Source organism: Leucopleurus acutus (genome assembly GCF_964270905.1).
Source record: "Leucopleurus acutus genome assembly, chromosome: 7".
NCBI classification, from domain to species: Eukaryota; Metazoa; Chordata; class Mammalia; order Artiodactyla; family Delphinidae; genus Leucopleurus; species Leucopleurus acutus.
In genome coordinates this window covers 12992372-13018198 of record NC_139150.1, presented here as the reverse complement: position 1 = coordinate 13018198, position 25827 = coordinate 12992372, and the positions used below count along the sequence as shown (strand labels likewise).

General features: G+C 51.7%; 1 protein-coding gene across 2 annotated transcripts in view; it reads left to right on the top strand.

Annotated features, from left to right (window-relative positions):
* The first annotated feature begins 1235 nt into the window (after positions 1-1235).
* DAB2IP (DAB2 interacting protein) overlaps positions 1236-25827 on the top strand; it is a 126693-nt gene continuing 102101 nt past the window's right edge. The window contains exons 1-2 of one of the 2 annotated variants that reach the window (XM_082842251.1): positions 1236-1439; positions 24794-24897. In XM_082842251.1, coding sequence (XP_082698377.1) covers positions 1319-1439; positions 24794-24897 — 225 coding nt within the window. In that variant the 5' untranslated portion in view covers positions 1236-1318. Of the gene's footprint in view, positions 1440-24793; positions 24898-25827 lie in introns of those variants that run through there. The other variant, XM_082842250.1, reaches the window with a different exon arrangement.

Here is a 25827-nt window from a genome sequence, read left to right as displayed (position 1 = left end):
AGAATGATTTAAAAAATAAATGCCGCTGCAGAGGCTGGCGGGTAGAGAGAGATACCGCAGCCAATGGCCAGGGTGGTCAGGGAAGGCTGGAGGAGGTGGGCTCTAGAGCAACAGACTTTGGCCAGGCAGAGAAAAGTCAGTAGGAGGCCAGTCCCTGCTGGGAGTAGAGAAAAGAGGAGTGAGAAGTAGGGGGGCGGGGGAGTGGAGGTGAGGCTGGGAGGTAGTTTGATTGAGGATACATCGCTGGAGTCTCAAATACCAAAGATTCTCTGGACTTGGGGCTTTTGGACTCTGGGAGCCATGGATGGTTCTTGAGCTGGGGAGGGTGGTGCATGACTCGGAGAAAGCTTTCAGCAGGATGCAGTAGAGGGAGCTGGCACCCTCCCTTCTCTAGCCTCGGTTTCCTCTCCCTACAGTGGGGAGAGTACTGCCCTGCCCGCAGCCCTGCTAGAACTGCTGTAAATGCCCAGCGGGAGGGAGACCTCACAGCATCTGAGGTGTTTCATTTGGAGGAGGGTTTAGATCAAAAGGGCAGAAAGTTCTGATTTGGCGAAGACCTGAGGAATACATAGGTGTTCACTATGTTCTCTCTACTTTTTCTGTGCTTGAAATATACCCCCTAATTGTAAATATATAAAAGTAACATGCGTATCAAACGGGACGATTTTTAAAGCACAGGCGAGTATCCTGCGTGAAAGAGAAGTCTTTCTACCTGCCGGGGCGGGGGGCGTGCTGGACGGTGTGTTTGCGGATCCACACGCAGCCCAGTGAGCTTGGGGCGGAAACCGGCCCTGCGGCACCGGCCTCATTCGGACCCTAATCGAGGGTTCCCGGTTCGGAAGCACGGTGCCCTCCTGGTCGCCTTGCCTGCTCCCTGCCCAGTGCCAGGGAGCGCCCACACGCGGGTGTGCACTGTCTATACCCGCCGGCGGGGTGGGACGCCGCGTGCGCCCGGAGCGCGGGCTCTCAGGCGCGGAGGGGGGGAGGGCGGTGGCCGTCCTGGGGACCTGCCTGGGGTCCCGGGCACTCCGGCCCGCCTGGCCTGGCCGACTCCAGGCCGGGATTTCTCCCGCACTGACTTTCCGGGCCCGTGCCAGTCCGGCCTCCCGGTCCCCGGCCCCCGCGGCGGGGCCGGCTGCTCCGGGGAGGGCGGGAGGAGGAGGAGGAGTTTGCGCGACTTTGTGGGGCAGCCTCGGCCTCGGCGGCGGCCGCAGCGGCACGCGGGAGAACGCGAGGACGCCCGCCGGGCCGGCCGGAGCGGGCGATGGGGCCCGTGTGAGCGCGCCCAGGCCCGGCCCGGTGCCCGGCGGGCGGCAGCATGTCCGCGGGCGGCGCCAGGAAGAGCACCGGGAGGCCCTCCTACTACTACCGGCTGCTGAGGCGGCCTCGGCTGCAGCGACAGAGGAGCCGCTCCCGCAGCCGGACCCGGCCCGCCAGGGGTAGGCGCCACCCCGACCCCTGACCCCTGACCCCAGGCGCTCCCTAGCGCCGGATCACCGCCTGATGCCCCGGGATGCCCGCGACCCTGGGTCCTCCTGCTGTCTATTTACCCCGGACCCTCTCAGCCTCCCCGTCTGGTTGCCCGGAACTGTGTCTGTTTGTTTCCCACTCCCCCAGCTTCTCCTCAGCCTCCACCCTGGTGGGGAAACTGAGGCTCCGGTGTCTCCTCTTGCCAAGGGCAGGCAATGGGGAGATCGCAGTTCAGCTTCTTTCTTCCCCCTCTCACTTTTGACCACCGTGCCTCAGTTTACTCAGCAGCGGGGGCATCACCATCCTGAGCGACCTGGCTTTCCTCCCCTTGCCTGCACTGCCCTGGCCTCTCAGCTTACCTCCCCCCAACTCCCTCTTCGCTCCTCTGGGACTTAAGTGGACTCCCCCGCCTCTTGGGTGGAGGGGCACGTGGGTGGACCTCAGGGGGTCCTATCCCGGGGTCCTTGGCTCCACCGGAGTGGTGGCGGGTAACGTCTGTCCAGGACGTCTCTGAGTGGGTGGGCGCCACCTCCTTTGAAATGAGTTTTTCTCTTTTCAAGGCCAGGAGGCAGGACCCGGAGGGGGAGGTGCGAGCAGCATTTTCTTTTTCCAGTAACAGGATCCACAGCTGGAAAGGCGTGTGATCCAGGGGGCTGGGTGGGGGCCGGGACTTCCTTCCATGGCTGGGTAGGAGGTGGGGGGAGGCCCCCTGGAAGGAGGAGGGCTTCGAAGGGGCCCTGGGGAGGCTGGAGTCCCTGGCAAAGGCTCAGGCCCACTGACGCGCCCGTGGGTGGGAGGGAGGAGGGGGCTTGGGAGTACCTAGTGGGCACCTGGGCTGAGTTTACACCATCAGGTTATCTTCGGAATCTGGAAGGCTGGCCCAGTGCCCAGCCTGACCCAGAGGGGTTTGAGCAAATCTGTGCTTGGAATCTGGTCAGATACCCCTCCGGGCACTGGTTGTGTGGCCTGGGCCCTGTAGTAGCCCCTGAACCTCAGTTTTCTCGTCAGTATGAGGATAAGTGAGGCAGGCAGGCAGTATATGTTCATTTGCTTCTCCCAGAATGGGGAAGACTTTTCCCACAGTCAGGGCTGAACAACAATGTACAGGGCTTCCTCAGGAAGTGGTGAGTTCCTGGAGTAGTGAGTTCCCTGTTCGTGGGAGGGTTCAAGCTGAGGTTGGGAATGCACACATGTGTGTGCTGGGAGTTCAGTCTTTAAGGGTCTCCCAAGGCCTATGATCTCCTCCCCCTTGCCTTCCTTGAAAAGGCCTCTGGCTACTGCCTCCCTCCAGGCTTGGCCTGGGCGATCAGAGATCTGGGCTCAAGCACTGTGACTTAGGGCAAGTCTTTTCCTTTTCTGAGTCTCAGTTTCTTGAGCTGTAAAAGGGGGCTAGTAGTATTGATACATGGAAGATTCCGTGAGGAAATGGGTTCAGATTGTGAGATATGGGAGCTGTACAGATGGCCAGTTAAGCTCAGGTCACCATGAGTCCTCCGGTACTCACCCCACCCCTGCTCGATGCCCTGTGTGACCTTCCCTTCACTCTTCACCTCAGCCCAGCTCCATCCCTGCGGGCACAGAGAGGACCCGAAGTCCCCCTCCTGCTCAGCTGACTGGGCCAGAGACAATCAATACATGTCTGGTCATCGCCTGAGCCCCAGCTCCCAGGCTCGCCTGTGCAGGAGTCACTGCTTTGAGTCCCAGCCTCAAAGGAGCACCCAGCCTGCAGGGAGGGGGGAGGAGACTGTCCCTGAACAGAAGTTACATCTGGGGAAATCAGGGAGAGCTTCACAGAGTAGGTGACATTTGGACTGGGCTCACCAGATGGGTAGAGTTTCCTTTGGCAGAGGGAGTGGTTGAATCAGATCTGAGTTCAAGCCCCCGCTCTGCACAAAGGCATCCTTTGGCCAGTTACCTCTCCAAGCCTCAGTGGGCTTGTCTGGTAAATGGGGGTGGTGATGGCAGGGTTGTTTAAAGACTGAGAGCAAAGGCATGGAAAGGTGCAAGCCCGCGCTGCCAGGGCCACAGTTGAGTGTGAGCTATGGATGTCCTTACTCTGGACAGAGCAGCAGCTGTGCAAAGACAGGGAGTTGGAAAACCTCTTGGGTGTGTGGGCAGAGTTCATCCCGGGGTGGCAGAGGGCCTGGGTTGGTGGAAGGGAATAGCGGGGAGCAGTAGTTTGGGCCTGATAAAGGCCCTTGAGTGATGGGGAGTCATGGGTGGGGGCTGGGAGCTGCCTGGCAGGGTGAGAGGTGGAGGTACCCGGGTTGGTGGCAGCTAGAGCATCACTGACCTTCCTCCACTAAACTCCCAGATCCCTGACTCTGCCTCCAGGGCTGCCCCTCCTCCTGAGGGCAGCACACCCCCGCCCCCTAGGTGGCAACTCATGCTGGGGGAGCCTTCTGACCTCACGCCTCAGTCTCCCCATCTGCAGTGGGGCTTGGTCCCATGAGGGTGACATCATCAGATCCCCAAGGAGGTGGTGGTACCCAGCATCCCAGCCCTGATTGGGCCCTTGCTCCACACCCATTCTGGCCTCTGCCACAAGCAGGGAAGGACAATGACCGAGAACGCAGGCGTGTGTTTGTTCAGAAACAGGAAAGCGCAGGGAAGAATTGGCTGGTGGTGGGGACGCGCAGCTGGCCCAGCCAGGGAGAGGGTTGTGACCAGACTGCCGCCTCTCTGAGGAAGCTCCCTGCCCACCGCCCCTACTGTCCCTCTGGAGTGGTACGAGGGGGCTCGCTGCAGACTCGAGACTAAGACTGTCCCTGGTGGGGCCGCCAGTGAGGGACAGTGTCTGCAGTCCCCCAGGTGTGACCAAAGCAGGGCAGTAAGCAAGCCTCTTCCCTTCTCTGCGCCCTGAGTTCTCCATCTGAAGAACGGGCAGAGCGAATCTGTTGTTGGTAGAGGGGGGCACGATGTTTGACGATGGCCAGAGGCAGGGTGGGAACAGTGACGTTTGCATGGCAAGCGTCATCTGGCCATTTTGCATCGCGCCTTGTGCCCCTGGGTTCGCTTGAAGGCTGGGCGTGGCCCATGAATTCGAGGGGGTCCTCACCAGCCAGGGTACCTCCCCACCTGCCCCCACCAAGGTCAAGAAAAGCTTTGTCTGTCTGTCTGACCTACTTGTACCCCCAGGGCTGCTGGGGAAATACAAGTTTTCTTCTTGCCCTGGATAAAATCCACCCATTCATTCAACTAGCAAACACGTCTTGAGCACCTACTCTGTGCTGGGCATAGGGGCACATGGGGATGAATTGCATAGGCTCCCAGCTCTTGGCAAGCCCCCAGTTGGTTGGGGAGGCTGGCTTGCTGAGCTGCCCTGGGGCACAGAGCCCTTTTGGGGGTACCGGGCAGTGGTTAGTGGGAAACGGACTCTAGTCCCAGCTCGATCATGAGCTGGTTATGCGATTCTGGCACATCCCAGGGCCTCAGTTTCCCCATCTGTCAATTGGGGCTAATCCTGTCCTGCTGCCTCACATGTTGGGAGACCTCTTGGAATGCCCATCCCTGTACTCAGGGGAGGTTTTGATTCTTTTCTTCGTGTTTTCATCTGAGTTTTTCCTGGGGTCCAGGCACATGCCAGGCCCTGCCTGGGCGCTGCAGACTTGGCCTGTGTTTTCTCCTTAGATGATCAGTTCCTTCTCCACGCCCACACATACCCCATTGCATGGCCCTGTGTCGTGGCTGCTGTGTGGTCCCACTCCCCTCCTCCTGGGTGTCTTTCCTTCCGAGGTATGCTGGAGTCTGTGTGAGGGGCCCCAGGAGGGGGCTCCCAGGAGCGCTCCAGCATCCCCTGAGGAATGTCCTGGGCAGGAGGTGCCCAGGAGGACTAGGACTGACCTCCTGAGGTGGGGATCACCTCCCAGGACTTCGAAGTTGGCAGCTGAGTGATCTAACCCCTGACGTCCGGGGGGGGGGGCACTGAGGCACAGAGGGGCCACCTTCACAGAGCGGGGTATGGAACCCAGGGCTTCTGGCCCCCAGGAAGAGAGCAACATGGTTGGGGAGGGTGCTGATTTGCCATGGCTGCTTCCTGACTGGGAGCGATGGCTAGGGAGGGGCCTGGGTGCCACCATAGGGAAGGGCGGGCGCTGGGACCTCTCCATGGGGACCCTGGCTTCAGGGAGACCCGCTGAGAGGCCCCTGGGCAGCATCTTGGGGCCCCAGGGGCTGGACAAGCCTGAGAACAGCCCTGAGGGTGGGGGCTGGTTGTACCTTGTGGTCCCCCCAGTCTTTAAATGTCCTTCCAAGAGCCCACGGCTGAGACCTCTGAAATTGTACATATACTTTTTTCTGCCTTGTTTCCTCCTCTGTTCCTGCTGAGACACCATCTCTCCTTTGGGGATTGGCTCCAGCTTCTCCAGGCCTTTACATAACTCAGGTAGTGGACCTTCACTCCTTCCCACGACGTGTAATAAAGTTCAGATGACTTCTGTTTGCCGAATGCCTGCTCAGTGTTGGCAGTGAGCTTAACTCTGTATTTGCCTTATTTAATGCTCACAACAATGCTGGAGATGGATACTGGCATAATTCTCATTTTAGAGGTGAGGAAACTGTGTCCCAGAGAGTGGGAGCCTTGTCCAACGTCACGCAGCTAAGGAACGGTGGAGCCCAGCTCTGCCCTGCTCCACATCCTGGGCTTGTGAACGCACCGCCTCGCTATCCCGTGGGCAGGCGGATCCTTCTGAGGTTAGGCCTTGCCTTTGATAAGGCCACCTCCTCCTTCTATCTGATTTGCACAGTCAGCAGCTCTACTGAGTGTTCACAGCCATCCGCTTCCACGATCCTGACCGTAATTCAGGAGGGAGGCAGGGGAATGACCCCACTGGCATCTGAGGTGGGGAGGGTCCATCCTGCTCGTTGAGCCCTCTGTCTGCCTGGGATGACTCAGGCCATCCCTCAGGCCCGGGCTCTCCCCCGGCCCCCACCCTTGTATCCTGCTCCCATTCATGCCTACCAGCCATGTCCTCCTTTCCCTGGGCAGGTCACAGGTCTTACAGACTCAGCCCTGTTTTTCCACCAAGTTCCTTTGTGCTGAGGGTTCAGCATCCCGTGTTGTGAGGTCCCTGGAGACCAGCAGACAGCTTGAGGCCCACTTCCCAGAGCTGTGTAGGTCCCTGAGGGAGGCCGGAGGCCCAAGTTCATCTGCTGGAATGTCAGCTTCTTGGTCTTTGTGTTTCTGGCGCATCCTCGTCCCCTTTAATAACAAGGAAGGTAACCGCTTCCTTTTACCCAGCTGACCGTGTGCCAGGCCCTGTGTCAAGAGCTTCACCTGACTATCTCGTATCTCCTTTTACCTTTCCAACCCTCCTAGGAGGTAGGGGTCATTACCATCACTTCCCTTTGCCAGGTGAGGAAACTGAGCTCAGGGTGTGGAGGAAGAGGCAAGGTTCAACCCGAGGCCACCGTACTCGCAAGCTCACGCGTAGAAGCGCGCTTCCAAGGGTCAGGTCTGGAGCTCTGATTCCTGGGCGCTCTTTCTCTGCCCCGTTGCGTTCTGTGCTTCCTGAAACCTGGTGGCACAGGGACAGGCCCGGAGCCTGCTTTGCTCAGCTGCTGATGGGGGGAGGTTGGAGGGATTGACCTGTGTGGCCCTGGGAGCTAACTGTTCCCCTTGACAATTGGAGAAACTGAAGCCCAGAGAACCAAGGCCACTTTCCCGAGGTATGTAAAGACGTTAAGGAGAGATCCAGGTCTGGAATCCACAGCCCTTTGCATCCTATTTTGGTGTTGATTTCGTTTGTTGCTTTTCCTAACGTTAGCCCTGATCGGGACACTGAGGCAGCTGGGCTCCTTGCTGGGTCTTCTTGGCGGGAGGGAATAGGGGTTGAATTCCTGTGTAACTTGATACAAATGTGCTCACATCCCCGGCCACTTACGTGTTTTGCTTCGAAATGACACGCAGCCTCTTGACTATTTTTAAAAGAAAAGCAATGGCTGTGATATTTCCCCTGCACCTTCCTCTCGAGGCCACTTGGTTAAATGTCAGGAAAGGGAGAGTATTTCCTGGTCAGGAACGTTAGGAGCTTGCTGGGAGCTGAAGTTTTGTTTTCTGTTAAGTAGGTGTTTGGGGAATCGGTTCCCAGCCCTCCTCCGCCCCCCCACCCGCCCTTCCCTGGGAAGGTTGTGTTTGACAGTTGCTGGGAGGAGGGATTTGAGAGGGAACAGCCGAGATGCCCGCGCGTGGAGTGGCAGGGTAGTTATTTTTAGCCATCCCGATCCTGTAGAGACATTTCAGCATTTGTTCAATATTTAATTATCCATCTGAAATTGGCCCATGTGGCCTTGAGTTTGGAAGTGGCTGTCTGTGCTGTGATTTCCTCTGATTGCATAAATAAGGAAGGGAGGGGAAGCGCAATAGCCCTCCAAATAATACTAATAAAAAAATAAAAAGAGTAGACTCAGTACTCAGAAAAGACAGGCTTGGTTTCACAGTCTAGACAGACCACCTGTACGTTAGTAGGAAAGATGAGCCCGTGAGGGTGCCTAGCACGCCCTTGGAAATGCAGCCCTGCTTGGTCTGTGACTCTCAGACTCCACAGCTGCCTGGGTTTTATTGGGGATGGGTTTCCCCCCCTCCACCAGGTTCCTGTGTTGACCTTGACAGCTGCCAGGTACCCGAGAGGAGGTTTGGGGATTTTGCTTTTGGAAGTCTTGTTAGCTTTTATTTCCCTCCTCTCTTCTCCCCGACAGACAGGATAGCACTGTCGGCATCTGGGCTGTGTTACTTCTTTTTTCTTGGCCCTTAGGGGTGATGTGTTGACACGGCTGTGAAATGGAAAAGGCAGAGCACAGGGAGGACGATGTGGCTGCTGTGAGGCTCAGCCCGCCCTCCTAAAGCCTCTGGTGGATGAGGGAGCAGAGGGGAGGGGAAGAGAGTGGGGCTAGAGGGAGCCAGGCAGCCAGGGATGGGGCTCCTTTTGGTGTCCTGCTTGGCTTGGGGACTGTAGAACTTGGGTTTAAAGGTTGGAAACCAATAAATTGGCAATCTGGGATAGTCTTCTGGAAAAGCGGTTTTCTATCCATTTATCCCTGTATCCTGGGGACTGAGTTTGGGTCAGGTGTGTGGCCAGGGCGGGAGTCCTTCTGACTGCACCATAAATGCTGGTGACCTCAGGCAAGTCACTAAACATCTCTGGGCTCAGAAGCACTTTGAACAAGTAGATGTGAAACAACAGGGTATCATTATAGGCGGGGTGATTGTCATTATCTGTTCATCCAAAGCCTGAGGGGTTAATTGCAGCTCTATTAGGGCTGATCTAGAAATAAAATGTGATGCTTGTGGGGATCGGAGCCATCCAGATGGCTCCTTGGCATTCCCGTCCCCCAGAGGCTGCTACAAGTGTCACTTGTACTTGTTCAGAGCAGCAGAGCTTTAGTGAGCCACCTACTGTTTGCAAGCCCTGTGCCAGGGGCTGCCGTGGAGGATACAGTCAGCCCCCACCCGCAGGGAGCCGGGCTTATGGGGAAGGTAGTCCCGTAAGCGGGTTGGCAGATGGTGTGACTGGAAGGGTAAGCAGGGCCTTGGATGGCGAGCCACGAGGTTGGAACTCCCCCTGGCAGGCCACACGGAACCAAAGGGAGAATTTTGAAAATAGCAGTCCTTATAATAGCACCGACTTCCATTTTCTGAGCACTTAACACAGTGTAGGCGCCTTTCTAAGTCCTTTGCATCCATGCATCATTGCATCATTTCATTAAGTCCTCATTCTCGCAGATAATCGTATCAGCTCCATTTTGCAGATGAGAAAACTGAGGCTCAGACTGGTTAATTGACCTCCTCAACGTCACCCAGCTACTGAGTGGCAGAGTTCAGGATGTTTCATTCTCACTGTACTTACCAGAACTGCCATTTAGGAAAATGATTTTAAGCAACCAGAAAGCTAGACTGATGTGGTCCGGGAAGCAGAGAGAGTGGGTATCAGTGATCACAGGTGACTATGTTGGCCATCCTGTTGCAAGAGGCAGTGGGTTTGAGCAGGGAGAGAGAGAGGTCAGGGGTCGTCCTCACAGCGAGACGGGTGGGAGCTGGTGATGGGATAGGCCCAGGCAAGTGGGGAGGGTTTGGGGTGAGGGGGCAGCAGAGCTGTGGGCATGGCTGACAGGCCTGCTCTGACTCTTGATGCTGCAGGGGCGGGAGGGGGGCACCAGACTGGGCAGGGGGTGCCTTTGGGGAGTAGCTTCAGGAAAGTGGTGGAAAGGTACTAGAGGCTGTAGGAGGTCAAATGGTTGAGGGGTGAGGGTGGCGGGCAGAACTGGACATTGCTGGAGAAGCTGGGTGGCTATGGAGGTCTGAGGGAAGCCTGGGTTTCCCATGAACTGTCTGTGTGGTCACTGTTCCCCCTGGTGTCTAGGGAGCTGTTCAGAGCTACATGTTAGCAGCAAGCAGGTTGGGTCCCTGAGGGCCCTTCCGTGGCATCAGCGGCAGGCTCTGAGCCCTCCTGGGACAGGACCTTGGGCTTCAGAAAACCAGGGGTGCAGCCCTCCGGTCCCACCCGCAGAGGGAGAGCCATCTGCAGAGGGAGGGGCCAGTTTAAGGAGTGGGGAGCAGGGGTGCTGGGGCAGCCCTTCATGGGGATGTTATGGAAGAGGCTCCTGGGCCACTGGTGGTCCCCAGGGGAGACCACCAGCTATGGGCCAAATCACTCCATCGCCTCTTTTTTTTAAAGAATATAACGTTTATGTTAGTGTTTTTCCCCTTCTCCCCCAACCCCTAGGATTACAAAAGTGATAAAGTAATAAATATCCATTATGCAAGAGAAGAAAATAAAAAATAACCTTTAATTCTAGCCCCAATGATAAGCTCTGGGAGCATCTGGAAGGTGATTTCCAGGCTTCTTCCCTTCTTGAAGTTTTTGAAAATTCTAAAATATTTGAAAGTATAAAAAGTGTAGAAAATAACATTACAGACACCCAGGTACTCACCTCTCAGATTTAGCAAACGTTAACATTGCCATGACTGCTTCTCTTTTCTGCATTTTTTCTTTTTCTTTTTCTTAGAAATAAAATGATTCAGGTACAGCAGGGGGTCGGCAAAGTACAGCTCACAGGCCAAATCCCACCTGTTTTCATATAGCCCACCGCCTGTTTTTTGTATGACCTGCGAGCTAAGAATAGCATTTACATTTTTCAAGGGTTGAAACAACAATCAAAAGAGGAATAATGTTTTATAACGTGAAAATGATGGGAAATTCAAATTTTCCGTGTCTATAAGTTAAGTTTTTGGAACACAGCCCCACTTATTCATATTGTCTGTGGCTGTTTACGTGTTACCTTGACAGGATTCAGTAGTTGAGACAAACCTAGAATATTTGCTCTCTGGCCCTTTATGAAAAAAACGTGCTGACCCCTGAGATACAGCTAAAGCCTTCTACGCTCTCCCCGGGGATAACCAGCCTCCCGAAGGCGGTGCATGTCCTGCCCGCGTGTACTTTTACTACATTTGCAAATGCTTCAAAATGTGTAGTATTGCATTGTGGGTTTCAAAAGTGGGTACAGGGAAATGGCACACGGTGGAGAAGAGCAAACGCATGTCTCCACGCTAGGACCTCCTTATATCCTGAATTCCAGCAGCACAGATAAATGGCAGCTCTCTGCCGGGCCTGGAATAGGCCCTGGGGCTACAGAGTCACAGGAGAAAACTCAGGAGGAAAAATGGAGAAGGTCACACTTCAGGCTAAATTTCCTAGAAATCCTCAGAAAGCAAAGGAGCAAAAAGGGACTCAGGGACTAGAGAACCCTTCAGGCCAGGTAATTAATCCTTGGAGTGACCGGGAAACCCAGACTTTTGGGAAGGCTGGGGATTCTTTGAAAGTGAGGTATATGTCAGGATGAGGAATAGGAAGTATGGATGGTCAAAGGCAATTGTTTGTTTTTTAAAGATTTAAAAAAAATTTTGGCTGCGTTGGGTCTTTGTTGCTGCGCATGGGCTTTCTCTAGTTGCGGCGAGCGGGGGCTGCTCGTTGTTGCGGTGCGCGGGCTTCTCATTGCGGTGGCTTCTCTTTGCTGCGGAGCATGGGCTCTAGGCGTGCGGGCTCAGTAGTTGTGGCTCGCGGGGTATAGAGCGCAGGCTCAGTAGCTGTGGCGCACGGGCTTAGTTGCTCCATGGCATGTGGGATCTTCCCGGACCAGGGCTCGAACCCGTGTCCCCTGCATCGGCAGGCGGATTCTTAACCACTGCGCCACCAGGAAAGTCCCAAAGGCAATTGTTAAGGGACTCAAGTAGAGGGGCTTAGAGAAGAGCTGGTGACAGTGTCTATAGATGCTGAAAGTTTGCAACACTTACACTGGACTGTTATTCATGAGGCCAACCAGGGACTAAGGGGTGAACACTAGTGCTGTCCTTTTGGGAGGCCCTACCCAGAATCCTGAGACATAGCTGGGAGGCACGTCTTCTCAGCGCTTCCCTCCCACCTTCTGAGAACCAGGAGCCTGACCCCTCCACGTCCCCTCTGAGGCGTTCTTGTGCCCCCACCAAATGCTCTATGTTGAGGATTCCCAGGGCGGGGAGGTGCCCTGGACCCCAGCCCTCCACAGTCATTTCCATGCCTCTCTCCCAGCAGACCCCACCCCCGAAACAGTGGGCAACCTCCATTGACTCTGAAGCATGTCCTGAACTTAAAGACAACTTGAGCTCTGATCCTGATTCCTTTTGAGAGATAGCAGGTTATCGCAGTTCCATAGGTTCAAAACTTCTCCCTTCCCCACACCCAACATCAGGGGACCAAAACATGCAGTCGAATGAGGCATCCCTTATCCCTTTCTGCCGTGTAGCGGGGCTGGGATGGCACCTGGAGATGTAGAGAGAGGCCAAGGGCAGGGAGGACACTCAGCCTTCCGGGGGACTTGGGACCTGTTGTCCTCTCACTTATCTCTCCATGGAGGCGCTTCCCATCCTGGGGCAGCCCTTCGATTCAGAGCTCGCCAGGCTCGAATCCTGCCTCCTGGGTTTCTTAGCCGAGTGGTTGTGGTCCTTTCAGTTGATGTTTCTGAACTTCAGTTTCTTCCTGTTAAAGTTGGAGCTGATGTTTCCTACTTTAGGAGTCAGCGTGAGGGTAAATATACACATACCGTGCAGTCCCTGTCTCTCTTAGGTCTGTTTCTCCGCATTTCCTGGTGGTCCATTTTATTACATACAAATATCCAGTTGTTCTGCTGCTAAATTTGTTGAAAAAACGATCTTTTCCACCACCAATTTATCTTTGTACTCTTTTCGAAAAATCGATCAACCACATATATGTGGGACTATTTCTGGACTCTTTATTCTGTTCCATTGATCTATATGTCTATCCTTTTGCTAATATCACGCTATCTTGATTACTTTAGTTACATTTCAAGACTATAAAGTATGTCTTGAAACCAAGTAATATAAATCCCCCAACCTGTTTCTGCTTTCTCCAGATTGGTGGGCTCTTTTAGATCCTTTGCTTTGCCATCTAAATGTAAAATTGAGCCTGCCAGTGTCTTTCAAACGCCTGTAGGATTTTGACTAGAATTGCATTGAATCTATAGATCAGTTTGGGGAGAAATGCCATCTTTACAAGACAGTCTTCCCAATCCTTCAAAGTGGTGTATCTTTCTGTTTATTTAGATTTTCTTTAATGTCTCTCAGCAATATTTTTAAAGTTATTAGCCTTGTACTTGTTTTGTTAAATTTATTCCTAAGTATTTTTGATACTCTTTGTTAATAACTATGAAAGGTGGAGATTCTACCCTACTTGCTGACTAGCAACCTAGCCTGGTAGAGTTTCCCCGGTGCCGGCAGAAGACACGAGACTCGTGGGTCAGAGACAAAGGACACTATGACTCATGGCCGGTAGCATGAACTTCATGTTTGCATCAATTTTCTTTCCCTCCAAGTTCCTAGGGCAGTCACAGGTGTTTTTGTAGAACGTAAAACAATCTGCTCTTTTGTTTTGTCAAATTATAGCTTCATGTTCCTTATAGGACCTAATGTACAATCTATGTGTCAACTGTTCCTCAAGCTAAAAATTACACAAAGAGCTGAAATTCAGTTTGCTTTAGTATTAAATCATTAAATCAGAAACTTGGAGATTATTTATTTATTTGTTGAAGTATAGTTGATTTACAATGTTCTGTTAGTTTCTGCTGTACAGCAGAGTGATTCAGTTATACATATATATTTATTCTTTTTCATATTCTTTTCCATTATGGTTTATTGCAGGATATTGAACTTAGTTCCCTGTGCTATACAGTAGGACCTTGTTATTTAGAGATAATTTAAAATTTGAATTCCAAGCTGTCAAATACAGAAAGGTAAAGAGAGTTTTAAAGTTATATATAAAAAAATCAGTATGTACACACTTAAAACTTTATGCCTATTTTAAGTTGTTGGAAAACTATAAGACTTGTTGTATAGCCACGTTGTTCTAATTGAATAGTATCCTTGTTTCTGAGGAAAACAGAGCAACTTCTACACAGTCTATTATGCTTTTATAAACTGTTTAAAGGTACTTTTCTATTGTCATTTTTAAAAATAAAGTGCTAATTCCAGCTCTCACACCAAAAAAAAAAAAATAATATACTTTTTGAACAAACACTAAGTCCTGAGGTGGAATTTTGGGGTAAAAAGAAATCATTTATATTTTCTGAATGAAATGAAAAATAGAGTGAATTTAGTTCTATACCTGAATATTTAGGGTTTGATAATCATGATTCTCTCTGGAGTGCTGTTGTTGGAGCTTATATACCCTAAAGAAGTTTTAATAATGTATTTAGTATCTGTACTGAGGATAAATGTGTGGAGTGACTATCCAAAGAGAAATATTCTCTACGTACAGATGTGAAAACATCTGTAAACTACATTATAAAATAACCAAGAAAGGTACCATATACTTTCGTGGTTTTCAAACCCTTTTACATATGTTGACTGATAACAAGTGCATTGTAGAGAAAGAAAGAAGTTTACATTAGGTAGGGGCATGAATATTATGTTTCCAAAAGGAAGCTTTTCTCCTTTTAAGGCAGCCATCGATTTGGAAAAGGGACCTTGAGAGTCCACAGTCCTGGGTCAGCCAATGGTGTGATGTCACTACCCCTCCATTTTTACTAGAATAAGTTGAACCTTGATCAGTGGGTGTATTGGCTTCCTATTGCTACTGGAACAAACTACTGCAAATTTCGTGTCTTAGAACACACAGACTTATCTTACAGTTCTCAGGGTCAGAAGTCTGAAATCAGTTTCTCTGGGTTACAGCCAAGGTGTCGGCAGGACTGCATTCTCCCTGGGGACTCTAGGGGAGAATCAGTTTCCTTGCCTCTTGCAGCTTCTAGAAGCTGCCTTGACCCATGGCCCCACCTCTGCTTCCATCACCACATCGCCTTCCCTGTCTTCTCTGATGCTCCTGTCTCTCTCTTATAAGGACTCTTGTGATTACATTGGACCCTCCCAGGTAATCTAAAATAATCTCCCCATCTCGAGATCATTAATCACGTCTTTGAAGTCCCTTTTGACATTGAAGTTAACATATTCATGGGTTCTAGGATCAGGATGGGCTCTTTGGGGGCCATTATTCCGCCTACCACAGGTAGGTAAGGTTTAATAACCTCTAAGAACCATGTCTCCTCCTTCTTCCAAAGATGGATGGGGGACTTCCCTGGTGGCGCAGTGGTAAAGAATCTGCCTGCCGACGCAGGGGACACGGGTTCGAGCCCTGGTCCGAGAAGATCCCACATGCCGTGGAGCAACTAAGTGCGTGCTCCACAACTACTGAGCCTGCACGCCACAACTACTGAGCCCACGTGCCACAACTACTGAAGCCCGCCCAACTAGAGCCTGTGCTCTGCAACAAGAGAAGCCACGGCAATGAGAAGTCCGTGCACCGCAACGAAGAGTAGCCCCCGTCCGCCGCAACTAGAGAAAGCCCACGCGCAGCACCAAAGACCCAATGCAGCCAAAAATAAATAAATAAAATAAAAAACAAAGATGGATGGCCAAAGTCTGAACTGGAAAAAGTGTGTGTAGGAGACCTACCAACATATCAGTGCACTGTTTTGGCAAACTCACTCTTCATTTGGCTAACTGTTAAGAGCAGATAAGAACAGTACAGTTGTGCTTCACACACACACACACGCACACACACGCACACAGATACACAGTGGCATCAGCTGGACGGCCCTGTCTGAAAAGTTCTAACACTCTGAAGGTTCCTTGACCTGCTGCCATGGTGATCTTACCTTTGGCTCTTCCGGCAGTTCATCCGGCCACTCCTGCAGTAGCGGGGGAGGAGAAGTTGGGACATCAGTTCATTGGCAGCTTTACGCTTGGGGAACTTCATTCCCTCACCCACAAGTTTGTTTCTAAATCTAATTTTTGGACTTTTCTGATCCACTTTCTCTAACTGGTCATTTGGGCTGCTGTTGATTTCAATGTCATTTGTTTTGTTTTCTGATTTTGTTTTTTCTCTTGCTTCTTTTCCTTTTTCCTATTCAGACGTATTCAGAGGGTACAATTTGGCACTGAATCATCATACCGCCTATTTCTATTTTACTATTAGTTTTTGGAAGGCTGAATTATTCTTCATTCAGCAAGTGGTACGGGTCCCACCCGTAGCCCATCCTATTCTCCAAAGAGTATCTCTGATACCAAGTTCTTGAGTACTGTTCATGATATTTTTCTATGTAAGTGCACACACATACAAGCAGAAAGTAAAACATCATATTAGTTTAATCACGTAGACAGCAAATGCATTTCATTCTAAAGAGCCCATGGCAAGCCTTTGCAGGGGTGTTTCTATTTCTGTGCCTCTTGCCTCTAGATTGCTGGCCATTCTCTCTACTCAGGGAACCCTGGATATGAATACATTTCTGCAGTTAGTTTCTCGGGATGGAAAATCTCAATTGTTTACACACAGATATGATTCCATGTATTTCAAATAGGCTATTTATTAACTTTTCATTCTGAAATTTTTACAGATATGTAGGCAGTTGCAAAACCAGTACAGAGAGGCTTCCGTGCATCCTTCACCCAGTTTCCCCTGATAGTTACATCTCATGTAACCAGTACAGTGCCCTCCAGCCAAAAACCCACCAGGAACACACCTCCAGCTGAACAAGTTGGGTTTATTACTTATTGCAGTGATGGAGAACACACACTGTGGGGAGCCACGGGACATCTCAGAGTGTGGTAGAGAGAACCTACTCTAGGATTTGGGCTTTGGTTGGGTGATTTGGGGGACGTCTAAGGAAGTGGGGTTCACTCTTGATTGGCTGCTCTCAGAAAGCAGGGGCAATTCTGTGATGGGGTGTCTCAAATCTTATCTCCAGGGAGAAGAGGCAGCACAAGGATAAAGCTGTCTTCGGTAAAGAAGCAGCAGACACTCATTTTCGCCAAGGTGGGGAGATTTTTGGTATTTTGTGGGTGGCGCAGTGACCTGGCTTTTGTCAGTGGCTTAGACAAAGCGATAAAGTGGACTTGTTTTGCCTCATTTTATCATGGTAGCCTTGTCTGAGGTTGGTATCCTGTGAGGTTGTTTATGTCCAAAAGGAGAATAACATGGCAGAGCTGTGAATGCCAGGTCAGCTTCTGGATGTCAGTGTCTGCTTTCCTCCTTCCTCTCTCATCTTTTGTGCACATCGGTCCGATGCGTGTGTATAACTCTGTGCCATTTCAGCACATGTGTAAATTCGTGTAACCACCACTGCAATCAAGACACAAGACTATTCTGTCACCATAAAGATCTCCCTCTTGTGCTGCCCTTTTATGGTTACACCCACCTACCTGCCCCCCCACCATCCCTAACTCCTGGCAACCACCAATTGGTTTTGCATCTCTATGACTTTACCGCTTTGAGAATGCCATATAAATGGGATCATGCGGGCTTCCCTGGTGGTGCAGTGGTTGGGAGTCCGCCTGCTGATGCAGGGGACACAGGTTCGTGCCCCGGTCCGGGAAGATCCCACATGCTGCGGAGCGGCTGGGCCCGTGAGCCATGGCCGCTGAGCCTGCACGTCCGGAGCCTGTGCTCCGCAATGGGAGAGGCCACAACAGTGAGAGGCCCGCGTACAGCACAAAAAAAAAAAAAAAAAGGGATCATGCACCATGTGACCTTGTGACATTGGCTTTTTGCACCAAGCACGTTGCCCTGGAGATCATCCAAGTTGTTGTGTATTTCAATAGTGCATTCCTTTTTCTTTGCAGAGTCGTATTCCATGGCATGTGTATTAGTTTCCTATTGCTGCCATAGCAAGTTAAAACTTAGCAGCTTCGGACTTCCCTGGTGGGGCAGCGGTTAAAAATCCGCCTGTCAATGCAGGGGACATAGGTTCGATCCCTGGACCGGGAAGATCCCACATGCCACGGAGCAACTAAGCCCGTGCACCACAACTACTGAGCCTGCATGCCACAGTTACTGAAGCCTGCGTGCCTAGAGCCCATGCTCTGCAAAAAGAGAAGCCACCACAGTGAGAAGCCAGTGCAGCACAACAAAGAGTAGACCCCGCTCGCCACAACTAGAGAAAGCCTGCACGCAGCAACAAAGACTCAATGCAGCCAAAAATAAATAAATTAAAACGAAAACAAAAGAAAAAAAACTTAGCTTTAACAACACAGATTTGTCATCTTACAGTTCTGTAGGTCAGAAGTCTGGTGTGGGTCTTGAGGGACTAAGATCAAAGTATTAGTAGGCTGCATTGCTTTCTGAAGGCTCTCGGGAAAACTCCATTTCATTGCCCATTCCTTGTTGGCAGAATTCAGTTCCCTGTGGTTGTAGGACTGAGGTTCCTATCTTCTTGCTGGCTGTCAGCTGAGGGATGTTCCCAGTTTCTAAATAGAGGTCACCCACGTTTCTTGGCTCGTGACCCCATTCTTCCATCATTCCTCTCATGCTTAGAATCTCCCTTGTCTCTTCTTGCATCATCGAATCCCTCAGAGCCATCCTTTTGCTTTCCTCTTGCACATTTAAGATTATCCCCACCTGGAAATCCAGGATACACTTGCATCTCAAAGTCCTTAACCTTAATCACATTTGCAGGGTTTCTTTTACCATATAAAATATCTTCACAGGTTCTGGGAATTAGGGTAGACTTCTTTGGAGGGAACATTATTCTGCCTCACACACTGTGGATGTACCACGGTTTAACCATTCACCCACTGAAGGACGTTTTGGTTATTTCCAGTTTTTGGCTATTACAAATAAAGCTGTTGTGAACATTCTTGTTAAAAAAAAAAAAAGTTAAGTGGATTGCACTCTGTTTCCTTTTGCAATGTACTTTTTTCACTCAACCTCTTATTTCTGAGTTTGATTCATGCTGATCTTATAGAACTGGGTCCTTTGTAGGGGTCCGTGGACATTGCCCCCTGGAGTCCTACCCTATTCCACCGAATGACTGCCGCAAGGAGTCATCCACTGGGGCATCCATTCCCCTGTTGGTGGACATTTAGGTTGCTTCCCACATTTTGCTACTACAAACAGTGCTGCAGTTGACGTCTCTGTGCAGATCTCCATGTGCAAGTCTGAAGCATTTTTCTAGACTGGACATGTAGGAGGGGAATTTCCTGTCTTAGAGTATATGTGTGTGTGTGTGTGTGTGTGTGTGTGTGTGTGTGTGTGTGTGTGTCAGTTTCAACTAGCTCTTTTCTAATTGTTCTCAAATTCTTTTCTTTCCACCAGCAGTGGAGAAAGACTTTCCCACATCCCTGTCAACATTTGGGGTCATTGTTCTTTTTCATTTTTGCCTCCCTGAAAGGTGTGAAATGACATCTGGTAGTTTTAATTTGCATCTTCCTGATCACTGTTGAGGTCCAGCACACACATCCACCCCTGCCTTGCACCTCCTCTTTCTATAGAACTGACTTCTTTTCTCCTGCTGCCAGTATCAGAGGTTGCCGCCTCGACCTCTTTTTAAGCAGTAAGATCTGGGCGGTGCAACCCGACAACTGAAATTTGGTGTCTTGTCTGAAATTACAGGATGTTCCTCAGGCCTCCGTGTTTCCATGGGAACAAGTAACAGTCATCCTTCATGATTAGGAGGTATCCATGGCAACCAAGCCAGCAGCATTTGAATGAAACCAATTTTATTTATTTTTTTGCAAACACATGAAGGTTAAAATGCGTTTCTCCGACTATGGCTTCCAAGAATGGGAAGGCAGCCTGGTCTGCCTGGTGAAACAGAGACTCTTGACCTCCTGCTGGAAAGGGGATGCAGGATCAGCTGGTCCTATGACCTAATTTTGTAGACTGGAAGCCCGAGAGGTCATGTGGAGGTCACACAGTGAGTCTGAGCCGAGGGAAGACGCCTGAACCAGTGCTCCGAGGTCTGGAGGAGACTCGGAGGTCGGCCGGTTCGCCCTTCCTGGGGTCTGTCCCTGGGGATGCCACCTTCATCCTGCAAGATGTTAGCAAACTCACTCAACTTCTCTGGGGTCCTGCTAGTACCGGTTGTGTTGCTTAGAGCTCGGTGCGGGGCATGAGCCCAAGCATCCCAGTGTCTGCTTCCTCAAATTAGAAAAGACTTGCTACTAAGTCAAAGGCCAAAGGCAGCTGTGTTTTTAGAGGCAGAGATAGAACTCAGGGGGTCAGCTTTCCGTCTTCTTTGCCTTTGTGAAATAAAGAGCGGTTTTCTTTTTCCATTTCCTTTTTTTTAGGTGGTGGGGAATAGAGACAGTCACTGCTCTTACTTCCTGACTCGCTGGATTGATGATAAGTCATGAGCCCGGGGATGGAAAGGGACTGGCCTGGAGTCACACAGCAGAGTCAAGGTTAAGTTGAGTCTCCTGGTCCCAGCCTGGCATTCCGCCCCCTACCCCATGCTCCAGGCATCCTCTGCCTTCTCTGAGCCCCTCTAAGTGTGGGTTTGGGGGGAACAGTTTCAGCATATACTCTTGCTTCTTACCTGGGGGAACTTTAGAGGAAGTCACTTTTCCCGCTTAGAACCTCAGTTTATTCATCTGGAAAATGGAGCTCCCCATAGCTGTCTAAGTTGTGAGGTGGGGATGATATTTGAATGTGTCTCAATGCGGGCAGTGTTGCCCCTAAGTGGACAAAAAAAATTGATTCTAGGAAGGGGAGGTGAAAAAGTCTCACTCTTTTTCTGTGTAAAGCCTGATATACATATAGGACAAAAAGATACTTACTGTATATCTATGGTTTTAGAATTTTGTTGAGGGGAAACTAGGAAATGAAAAAGACTCCTTAGGGGGAATGAATAAAAGGTAGAGAAACACTGGTCCGTACCCCGGGGAACCATGTGGTTATTATTACTAACTTTGTGTTTGGAGCTTGTGTTGGCTGCTGGCTTCTAGGGGGAGCTGTTTGGCGTGTAGGGTCAGACGGGAGCCTGACCGAGCCCAGACTCTGCCCCTGTGGTTCAGTGTGATCCCCAGGCATGTCACAGCTTCCCATCCATATGTAAAGGGGGTCCCGCCAGCTCCGTGAGTGGGGCCTGGTTCTCAGGCAGCCAAGATCCCGCCTGGTGGATCCGTGAGGGTCCAGCAGGAAGCAGTTGGCACTTACACGAGGATGATTTGAGGTGTGGGCGGGTGTGGGGAGCCATGAAGAGGAGGGCAGGACCCCAGAGCTACTGGCAGCTGGGGCTGGTCCACTGAGGCTGGTAGGAGGGGAGGGGAGCGTGGCTGCTGGGAGGCGAGAGCGCAGGAGACCTGATGGTAGTCCGTGGTAGTCGGGAGCTTTGGTGGAGAGAGGCAGCTGACCCAGGCGACTCTCCTCCCTCCCCTGATCTCCTGCCAGGGCTCCCCACTGGCCAAACCCCATGGAAGCCGGAGGACCCAGAAGCCGGGTTGGTGGTCTACACCCTGGGGCAGGAGGCGGGGTGGAGAAGGATGGAGAATGGAACTGGGGCTAAGCGGAAGCTGTCCGGAAAGGTGCCTAGATTCCTCTTCCTCTGGCGAGCAGGAGGAAGAATGGATTCCTACCCCAGCCATCCTGCCCTGCAGCCCCCTTGCTGGGTTTCTGCCTTCTGATGCAGGTAGGGTGTAGCCTGGGCTTTTTTTTTTTTTTAATCTTGAGTTTATTTGAGCAAATATCCATTTGAATTGTGCAGCGCCAAACTGGAAGTGGTTAGAGATGCTCCCCGGGGTGTCTGAATTGAAGTTTACGGCTACTTTGGGAGCACCCACGAGGGTCTTTGCTCTTTATCTACTGGGTTAGGAGCTAGTGGATAAGTTCCTTTCCTCTAGTCTCAGCTTCCTCATCTATAAAATGGTGGTTGGACCACGCAGCCTCTGAGCGCCTCTTGCTCAGACCCAGCAGGCAATGGCCGTGATCTGTACAGGCTGTGGGAACATCAGTCTTTTTTATTTTTAAAAAATTATTTATTTATTTATTTATTATTTTTGGCTGTGTTGGGTCTTCGTTTCTGTGCGAGGGCTTTCTCTAGTTGCGTGAGCGGGGGCCTCTCACTGTCGCAGCCTCTCTTGTTGCAGAGCACAGGCTCCAGACGCACAGGCTCAGTAGTTGTGGTGCAAGGGCTTAGTTGCTCCGCGGCACCTGGGATCTTCCCAGACCAGGGCTCAAACCCATGTCCGCTGCACTGGCAGGCGGATTCTCAACCACTGCACCACCAGGGAAGCCCTGGAACATCAGTCTTTTTTTTTTTTTTTTTGGCGGTACGCGGGCCTCTCACTGTTGTGGCCTTTCCCGTTGCGGAGCACAGGCTCCGGACGCGTAGGCTCAGCGGCCATGGCTCACGGGCCCAGCTGCTCCGCGGCATGTGGGATCTTCCCGGACCGGGACACGAACCCGTGTCCGCTGCATCGGCAGGTGGACTCTCAACCACTGCGCCATCAGGGAAGCCCGGAACATCAGTCTTGATCTTAGAGAAGAAGCAGCCTCGCTGGGCTCCTTGTGTCCTGCCAGGTGCCTCCGTGTGTCTCTTGCCTAGAGGTGTGAAGGCACACCTGCCCAGGAGGGGGCAGTGAAGCTGTGGCCAGGTGTGTGTGTGTCAGGGAGACGGGGTAGTTCCTGAGAGGCTTCTGGAGGCTGAGGGCAGTGTCGCACACATGGGTGGGACACAGTGGTTAGTTATGGAGGACCCCCAGCTTGAGGTGACGGGGGGTACTGGGGGTGGGGGCGAGATGAAGGCAGACTGGGGGGTGCAGGAAGAGATTTCCTGGGGAAATCTCCAAAAAGAGTGGGTCTTCCCTATTGTGTGACTAGCAGACACCGTAGAGGGGGAGTGGAGTGAGGAAGGCTCTAAGTAGGAAGCGCCACGAGGGAAGCAGAGAGGCCCTAAGACATGGCAGTCACTGGGCTGAAGAGGAAGCTTTTCTGGAAGAGGTGGCCCCAGGGCTGCCTGGTAGGCCTGAACCCATCCCCTCCGGTGGCCCACTTCCTCCAGTCCCAAAGTGGCTTTGCCTGCTTTCCCACCGGCCAGGGCTCAGCACTGGCCTGCCCTAGTGGGATGAGGGGCTCAGCTCTGTCCTTCCACACTTATGAGGACCCCTGTGCAAGCCGGCTGCACGGAGAGAATGGACCGGAAAGTGTAGCGCGGCCCCCCAGTAGCCCGATCTGCCTTCTGGGAAAACCTGCTCCTCGTCTGTCCTGTGTGTGTGCACGTGTCCACACATCCACTCGTGCACGTGTATCTGGGGATGGATCCGAGTCGGTACGCATTCGAGTGTCTACATGGATGCAAACGTGTGTGTGTGTTCTGGGTGTGCGCCTCTGACTCTGCGCCCCGGGGTGTTCGCAGGTACCAGGGAAATCTCCACCCCGTCCTTTTTCCCATCCTTTTTCTTCTTCTGAGTCAACAGGTCTTTCCCAAGTACCGGACACACACCAGCCTCCGTGCAGGGCGCTGGGGGTGTGGAGATGCAGCCGGCTTAGGCGTGGGCATTAGGAGTTCCACCGTCAAGCAGAGGACACACACACACACACACACACACACACACACACACACACACTGTGCAAAGTGAGAGCGTAGATAGGCTACTCCACCGTCAAGCAGAGGACACACAACGCGCGCGCGCACACACTGTGCAAAATGAGAGCGTAGGTAGGCTACCCTGTCCTGGCCTTTGCTACAGGAGCCCTGAGGGGGCTGAGAGCTGGGGGCGGAGGAGGTTGCCAAGGGTTTCCTCCAGGGCGTGCTGGATGGGTCAGGCTGGGACCAGCAGGAAGGGGGGCCTCTGTGGGAGCCACAGCCCAAGCACTAGAAAAGAGGCAGCCAGTGCCGAGCCCGGCGTCAGGGAGCCGGGGGAAAGCGGCCAGTGGACTGACCTGGCTGTTCAGATGGGCGTGCTCAGGCCGGGGCTAAGAGTTTAGAATGAGCGGTCGCCATTTAAAAATCAGAATATTTCATATTAAACGCCCCCCCACCCCAGATTTCCAGGTCCTCCTGAACCGCGGGAAGCTTTGGCTGCACTGAGCCCCTCGTTGCTATGCTGAAATAATCAGCTGGAGCCGAGCAGCTGGCTGCTGCTCCCCTTTCCTCCATTACCTGCCTGGCCCTTGCACTATTCTCAAGTTTAAAGCCTCAGGAAGAGACAGTTCCAACTGGAAGCTAGAAATCATAGAGTCTCGTGTTTGAAGGGACTGCTTGTATACCTCCAGTAACAGGGAGCTCATTGTCACACATCACAAGATGTGCGCCTTGAAGTGCGGGTTTTAGGAGACCTTTTTTTAAAAAAAAGTTGTCAATATATACGAAATATATACATGAAATTTACCATTTTAATCATTTTTAAGTGTACAACTCAGTGGTATTATGTACATTTACAAAGTTGTGCGACTATCACCACTGTCCATTTCTAAATCTTTCCCATCACTCCAAATAGAAACCCTGTACAATCAAGCAATAACTCCCCAAGCTCCCCTGTCCCCAGCCCCTGGTAACCTTTCTGTCTCTATGAATTTGCCTGTTCTGGGTATTTCGTACAAGTGGAATTATACAATATTCGTCCTTTTGTGTCTGGCTTTTGTCACTCAGCATGTTTTCAAGGTTCATCCAGATTGCAGCATGTATCAGAACTTTCATTCTTTTAATGATGGAATTACCTTCCATTGTATGCGGCTACCACACTGTGTTTATCCATTCATCTTGTCGATGGACACTTGGGTTGCTTCTACCTTTTCGGCTATTTTGAATAATGTTGCCATGGACATTTGCATACAAGTATTTCTCTGTGTCCCTGTTTTCAGTTCTTTGGGGTATAGGAGTGGAATTGCTGGGTCATGTGGCCACTCTGTCTTTAACTTTTTGGGGAACCGCTGTTTTCCACAATGGTTGGACCATTTTCTGGGGACCAGTTGTGTGTTGTCCTGGTCTGGACGGGAATGACAGGAGGGCCTGACTGGGTGGCTTAGATTGTCCACGCTCACCCTCTCTCTCCCTCTGTTGACAGAGTCGCCCCAAGAAAGGCCGGGCTCCCGGCGCAGCCTGCCGGGCAGCCTCTCAGAGAAGAGCCCCAGCATGGAGGCTTCAGCTGCTACGCCGTTCCGGGTCACGGTAACTATCTCTGCGTCACCATCGCCACCTGGCCTGGGGTGCTGCTCTGCGACCCCGCGGCCCCCATTCCTGGAGCCTCACGGACCGGGAGAGCATCCAGCCTCCCTTGTTCTAGGTATCCGATCGCTCAGCTGCTCCCCTCTCTGTGGCTCAGCCCCATCCCAGGGGGCCACGTGGGGGCCCCTTCTTGCGAGGGAGGGGCCAGACAGAGGACAGACAGCTCTGCAGGCCATGGGGCCCAGAGCTGAGCTGGCCTGGGAAGAAAGAGGCTAGTGTTAGGTCGGATAAACGCACCCTCACGTGTGCGCACACATGCCACGCTTCCTTAGAATGCACCCTTTTTGTTTCCACATTTTAATGCCTCTCATATTACAGCCCGTGGTGTGTCATAATTTAATTGCTGTGTCTTCTTTCTTGGTGGCACATAAAATAATGCTGTATCTTACAACTGATGATGTCTTAGAATCAGCAAAGGACAGTATATATATCTTAGCTGCTGATTATTAGTAGTCCCACCAGCACACATTCTTTTATTTCAAACCTAAATGACTTAATGGAAACAGAATCCAGTGAGCCTTAATATCTGACTCTCCGTGTCCCCCTGTGTCCCCACCATCCTTCCACGCACCTGCCGTTCTACGTCCCTTTACTGCCCCCATGCGCATGTTACCATGTGCCCCTCTGTCCATGCTCTGCCAGCTGCTGGAGAAGTGGACATGTTCCCTTCCCCTGGGAGCTCACAGTCTGTAGGGGAGGGGGCTATTTGATCATTCGTTCATCCATTCATTCATTCAACCATTTTTTATGGCGTGCCTGCTGTGTGCCAGGTACCATTCTTTGCACTGGGGCTAAGTGGGAGGAGCTGGCCAAGAGAGTACCAGGTGGATGAAGCCCTTGACCTTATGGGCTGACATTCTTGTGTTGGAGCTA